Source organism: Rhopalosiphum padi, chromosome 3, assembly GCF_020882245.1.
Source record: "Rhopalosiphum padi isolate XX-2018 chromosome 3, ASM2088224v1, whole genome shotgun sequence".
Taxonomy (NCBI): Eukaryota; Metazoa; Arthropoda; class Insecta; order Hemiptera; family Aphididae; genus Rhopalosiphum; species Rhopalosiphum padi.
In genome coordinates this window covers 6,410,248-6,417,183 of record NC_083599.1, presented here as the reverse complement: position 1 = coordinate 6,417,183, position 6,936 = coordinate 6,410,248, and the positions used below count along the sequence as shown (strand labels likewise).

Here is a 6,936-nt window from a genome sequence, read left to right as displayed (position 1 = left end):
ATTACCAAATTCTTTTTAAGCGAGTTTATTACATGAATAATTTTTTCAATTAAATAATATAGATTTAATTGAATTAAATACTTAATTTGAAATGAATCTCTACTTATCTCTACAATATTTTTGGTATGAATAAATAAATACCTAACTGGAATGAACAAAATTATTTTAAAATTTGTTATTTAATAATTACTTATTATAATTATTATTATTAATTTCTTTTAATATTAAATAAAACCATAACACATAAGTTATTATAAACTAAGTATATCATAAAAATGTATTCATGTGAATAAAAGTGCTTTAATAGACCTTTTAAAACAATTTATAAATGAAAAACATTTAAATTTGAACTTTTAATTATGATAACAGAGATATGCTTTATTATACTTTTTTTTTAATATTAATTTTTTAGTTAAGTTATACGTGGAAGTACATTTTTGTAGTTAGTAACAGGTCTTAAACCAACTGTTTATTTTTGTAATACAAAACTTATTGAAAGTTAAAACAAATTAACAACATTTAATTATTAAGGTCATTTTTTATTAGAATTCAAAAAAATTCAGAAGACATTTTGAAATATACAACAATTATTGTTCATAAGACAATTTAAAAAATTAAATATCACTGGTTATAACAATGCTATGATTTTATGAACAATGTAAAATATTTAAGGAATTTAGTAAATGGCATGAATTTTCAAAGAAAATCTTGTCTTGTGGATATCTAATTTATAAGTCAGATTCATCAGAGACAATATTATGAACTATTCAATAATAATATAAAATGTTTTAAACATTTTTAATTGTGTTATTAGGTTGATAATAAATTTAAAATTACATTTAAATTTTTGAGAAATGGCAACACATTTTTGGAATAAGTTCAATCTAAGTTAAATTTCCTATATTTTAGTTTGTTACTTCTTTGTTTTCCCATAACAAATACATCAATTACACACATACAATAAACATCTTATTATGTACACCCATTATATCCATCTAAATTTAATTTAATAGTCAACTTTGGTAATAGAATAATTATTTTTAGAATAATATATTATTCTAAAAAAAAACATTAAACAAAGTAAAATTAATAGTATTATAAACCATAAGTTTAATTTCTTTTAAAAACAATTACAGATATGAATAAATTGTATATCATGATAAAAAAAAGTAAAATGAAATGTGCCGCTTTATCTTTTCACAAATTTAGTTCTCTTATCAACCACAAAACATCGCCCATTTCTACCTGTAAAATAATTAAAATATATTATAACATTCTACAAAAATGTTGTATTGAAGTCAGAATAAATTTAAAAAAATAAATATTTAAAAAGAATAAACATTTATGACCATGCATGCAGAATCTGATAAAAATTTTATAAATTTAATAATAAGTAATTAACTGTAAATCTATAAATATATTAAGATGACGCCACTCTTGCATGTGTTGTCTCCGTCTTATAAATGTAAAACTTAACACAAACTATTTTACATGGGAAAGAACCGAGAAGGTTATAGTCATAATAACTATAACAATTTTTTTTTTAATATTTGTTGTTAATGCAGCGATTAAATCAAAAATTTATATTGGCTTAAACTCCTTTCCACATCACACGATGTTGTTGGAGCATATTTAAATGACGTGATTTGTCCCGTTTTTATAGTAATAATAACATCTTTTACTTCCATTTTATTTTCACCGTTTATAATATTACACATTTTTAGAAATGTTTTGAATCCTTAATCTTCTTTAGTATTAAGTTCATTTTAGTTTAAATAGGTTGTATATTTCCAACAATTCAACAAATTAATTATTAAATTAATAATTAATATAATAAAACGATTAATTATAGACGTTTATTAATAAATACTAGTTAAAATTAACAAGATACTCAAAAATTTATATACATGCAATTATATGCATTATGTTCAAAATATGCAAAAATATGCAAAAAAAAAAAATTGTACTATTTAATCAAGAATAAAGTGTAGACATATCTGACAACCAATCAATTTGGACTTAAGTGTAATATTGTTTTTATTTTTTTGATATCGGAACTACAAAAAAGTTATTCCAAATTCAAAAATAATGGATTTTGAAACAAAAAGAATTTTTTTTTGTAGAATTGATATCAAAAAATAAAAATTATATTTCACAAATAATGTTCTTGACTATAATGTATATCAGTTTAGAGTTTTATCTATCACAACAGCGTAAATGGTTGTACCTGGCATAAAACAGTTTTATGTTTTACATGTGTAACATTATTTATGCTTTTTGCATATGTACAATGTATACATTACTATTGTAAATATAATTAATCTAATATTCATAACAACTCTCACTTCTGCACCTAACCCGAGAGTGACCTACTACTGCAATGTAAATTTTTTTTCTCTTATAAATTGTTAAACTAGTTGGAAAATAAATAAAATTATTATTATTAATACATCAGGTGTAGCGTCTTCTTGAGTAATAATATTAATCAATATATTTAAGAAAAGAAAATTATACTAGAATTCAGATTTTAATGAACTTTTTAAATATTTAGATTTTTATTTATTTCAAGAAATAATTTATTCATATCAACGCCTACTCCTATATTTATGTACTTGAATGATCTATGATTCTATGACAGTATTTAATAATTTTTATTTTTATTTAAAAACTCAATATAACAAAGAAGTTATTTAGTATACAACAGATTTTTCTTATGTTAAACGTCGCTCTCTCAAATTACATTTAAATCCCCTTGAAACTACTATTACACTTGATAGACTTTTGCTTTTGATAATTCAATATGAAATTAATAGTTTTTTGTAATCTCGAATATATAAATAATATTTTTATTATGATAAAAACAAAAAATTGTGCAGTAAATTTAGTATAGTGATAGTGATTTTGAGAGTTAGCAGTCAATATTTGTAGTGTTCGTACAATATAGTGAAATGAAAAATAAGTGTAAATTAAATGCCTTCATATTTCTGTCTCATTAATAACAATTAGTTAAATATTATAATTTTCTTTAAAACCGCTGAACCACTGGAATACTTAAAGTATTTTTCTTATTTTATTTGAATTATTCATAAATTATATTTTTACAATTTTAAAACACTCAAAAATATTACTTTTTGCTGATTTAGAAATTTAGAATTTCATAAAGACTTGGATAACATTTTTAATTGATGTTCAGATAATGATATTGAACACAATTTAAACTAATGCTCCGTAATGCTTTTTAATATAAAACAAATACAAATCGTAATTTTATTTTTAATTAAAGTATAGATACAACATGTGTCATTAGGTGATACAGTTATTTTCTTTGATACAAAATTAAAATTTAATGAACATAAAAGAAACATTTTAAATAAATCATCCTCAAAACTAGGTTTTCTTAAACACTGTCGCTCAGATTTAATAACCCATTTCCATTGAAAAAAATTGAAATTTATCTTAAGGGGATTGGAAGCGATGATTTTCTGTCTATGTCTAACACACACGCAACATAGGATTATCGACATGTTCTATTTCCAACGTACCGATTGATATTATGAAGCGATGAGAATTCTGAATACGACTTTTCCACATTTTTGATTTTTACTACTACAAAAATTGAAATATGTACGTTTGAAATAGAACATATCTATAATCCTATGTTGCGTGTGTGTTAGACAAAGACAGAAAATCATCGGTTTCAATCCACTTAATTTTGATCTCAATTAGAATACAGAATATGCTTTACTATTATCTAGTTTCTTAGTCCTCTAACAATTACTCAAAACCTCGAATCTATCCAATACTCTCACTATTTATTTTTTTTAAATTAAGATTAGAAACATAATATTGTAATAGTTATAATGGAATTTTAGAAATTTTCAATATTTCTTTCCTAAAAACTTGTAAAAAATATCTAAATTTAAATTGTTTATTCAAACTATTTAATATAAAATATATTCCTCTTTATTAAAAAAATTTTTTTTTAAATTCAATGTTAAAAACATAGTCAATAATTTTTTTTTCTTACAAAACACACGTTCCATTTGATAAATTAATTTACCAAAATATGTTAACTTTATTAGATAATATTCTGCTATATTTTTTTTTTTTACTTTTTTATTTTTGATACTATACAAACTGGTGATATAATTTCATTTTATAATGTTATTATTTCTATTACTTTATTTTTTATTACACCTATGTATATTAATTTCATATTTATATAAATGTATTCTTACACCGTATAGACATAATTAATTCATATAATACCTACAACTATGGTATTTAAATATAATTTTTGTTAATGGTATTTCTGAAGTTTTGTTTCAATTATAACACAAAGATTGATGATATTTGGGTACAAATATGTATTAAAAATATGTAATATCTTGCCTCAGAGTGTAGATTATTTAAATATGAAACTCGTAATGATGTCACTGCTCGGCCAAAATCCTCTACCGAAGAGCATATTTCTTTGACTCTGACTGGTGACAAACGGATGAATTGGTTCAATGTTGATAAAAACAACTCATGATGAAATGATGAAATATTATTTTCCATGTTCATGATTATTGAACTAATAATTTCAACAACTCCATTATCAATATACAGTTCTGAAAATATTATTTATATTAAAAGCTGCATAGCAGTATTAATACCAATCATAACTTACCCACTACATCATTACTCATATCACAAGTAAAGGATATGATGAATACCGCTTTAAACGTCAATTCATCAATGGGTATTTTCAATGAATTGATAATTAAATCTTTACCTCCATGTGCAATGAATTGCCAAAACACAGGTAAGTTTCTACGAAAAAGACCTAAGAAATTTAAATATTAAACAATTGATATTATCAAAATACAATTGTTAAATTGATCACAACATATTAATAGTGACTCACTGTAAATCGCAATTAGTGCCTTGACACGCACTTCATCGTCATTATCATTTTCCACCATATACATCAATACTTGAAGTTTAAAACAATTTGTATTTTCCATGAATTTGTTCTGACAGTATTGATTATTCAGAACCAGTCTACAAAGAAATTCGCACGTTTTGATGCGCACAGACGGATGCTCAGAACGAAAGCAAGGTAAAAAAATATAGAGACCGCCAAGCTTTACAAAATCTGAAAAATAGTTTGTTAGATTTACATGTTTATACGGATAAAAAGAAAAATGAAATAGAACATTGGTACCATTTGCATAATCAATATTAATAATAAATTCTGCAATAACATCAATCGCAAATTCGAGTTCCTCCACATGTTTGTTATTGTCTAACAAAATGTTAATGCAATTGTTCATTTGCTTGTGCACATTGTTTAACTTATACGACAAAATTTTTAACTGAAATTCGTTCCTCTGTAAACATAAACAAAACCAATAAAACCATTCAACTACTAACAGCAACAATATAAACCATACTAAAAATTGTATAATAATTTATAAATAGGTTGGAACCCAAATTAGATAAGTACCTAATGGAACATTTTCAAAACAATTGGAAATATTTTTATCTATTTGAACAGAATAACAAGTACCTTATTGAAATCGTCATCCTCGTCGTCATCGGTAAGGTCGATTAGTTCGATATCGTTGGCGGTCCAGTGATTTCTGCGATGGATATCTCGGCGACTATACATTTCAACTAAATGGTCTTGGGTGGTCACCACCTCGATCACGTCGTGGACCAGCGTGACGCGTCGGCTAGGAGGCGGAGACCTGACGAATTGAAGCCTAGGTAAATCCTCGTTGAACTGCGACAAACCGTCGATGTAGTTCGACTCCATGTGAAACTTTGTTGAAGGTGACGGTGACGGTAGGTAAAGCGATGACTAGTGAAAACGAGCGAGAGCGCGTGCTTGTGGGTTGTGCGGTTCATAGACGCGGCTGAGTATCGGACGAAAAATCGATACCGAACGAGAGCGAAAGGCGGCGGTGGCGAATGACACTGTGCGCGTTGTTTCGGTGGAGAGGGACTGATACGCGGCAAGCATGTGGTTTGAGGATAATAGAACGGACCGAAACGCGGGCAGGCTGATCGGATACACGGATCGACTCGTAGGTATGACACTGTCGATTGTCGTCGGAATAATAGCTATGTGGAGTGTAGACCAGTGTTATCGTGCGCCGCCGACGTCGCGATCAACAGGCCGACAGCCGTACTACGCGCGTGCGTTCTAACCTCACCAAACCTCTATCGCAGAATAACCAGAAGGGACACGTTTTTGGTCTAACACGGGCTCTTTATGGGGCACAGATTGGCTACACCTGTTGAAATATCAGTATGACCAGCGGAAAGGTATTTTCCATTATCGGCGCCGCTCCAACGTTTCGCGCGCCTTGTCAGCCCGTAAATCGGCTTTTTTTTTATCTCCGTCCTTCGAGTCCCGCCGATAACGTCTTTACCCGCGTTTTTCGGCCCCGCTGACGTTTTTCGTTCGTCGTGGTGACTTCGTGGGTACCACCGTGCGATCTACTGTCGATACGTGTGAAAAACCGACGTTCGACGGCGAAGTTATACGGTAAACTGTTATTACAATGCGTGTAAGATTGAATAGGTTTAAATGTCTATTATATTTAAAACTTGTATAATATAAAATATTTATACTCTAAACCCTCCCCCACCCCAAAGGTTTTTGGCTACGACCTTGTATCTTACAATACGTTTATTAAATCGTTTGTGCGTACGCGTTGTACGTGAGATTACAATTAGAAACAATTATTATTGTAGACGAATTTTGTTAAAACACACGAATAGAGATTATAATTATGTATTTCGTCATTTGCGAACTATACGATTCGTTTGTGTAAAACGACGTTTAACTCGGAATTCTTAGCGACTTTGAAACGCCGTAAGTTCTCGTGATTCGGCTTCGGTTAATCACTCAAACTGTTGTCCAGTGGCGTAGCCAGGAATTTT

The 6,936-nt window shown here is 27.9% G+C and overlaps 1 protein-coding gene across 1 annotated transcript; it reads right to left on the bottom strand.

The window, feature by feature from the left end:
- Positions 1-1,086: 1,086 nt before the first annotated feature.
- On the bottom strand, positions 1,087-6,243 carry LOC132924432 (uncharacterized). Its single transcript, XM_060988744.1, has 6 exons — positions 5,555-6,243; positions 5,210-5,375; positions 4,910-5,140; positions 4,673-4,828; positions 4,393-4,613; positions 1,087-1,245 (listed from the first exon to the last, which is right to left on the bottom strand). The coding sequence occupies exons 1-6, from the start codon at positions 5,801-5,803 to the stop codon at positions 1,198-1,200; spliced, it is 1,071 nt and encodes a 356-aa protein (XP_060844727.1). The 5' UTR covers positions 5,804-6,243; the 3' UTR covers positions 1,087-1,197.
- Positions 6,244-6,936: the final 693 nt, after the last annotated feature.

Coding starts and splice junctions, on each gene's coding strand:
- LOC132924432 (XM_060988744.1), bottom strand. CDS start 5,803: ATGGAGTCGAACTACATCGACGGTTTGTCGCAGTTCAACGAGGATTTA. Junction 5,376..5,554: donor AGGATGACGATTTCAATAAG/GTACTTGTTATT, acceptor TTATGTTTACAG/AGGAACGAATTTCAGTTAAA. Junction 1,246..4,392: donor TAAATAATCTACACTCTGAG/GCAAGATATTAC, acceptor ATTATTTTACAG/GTAGAAATGGGCGATGTTTT.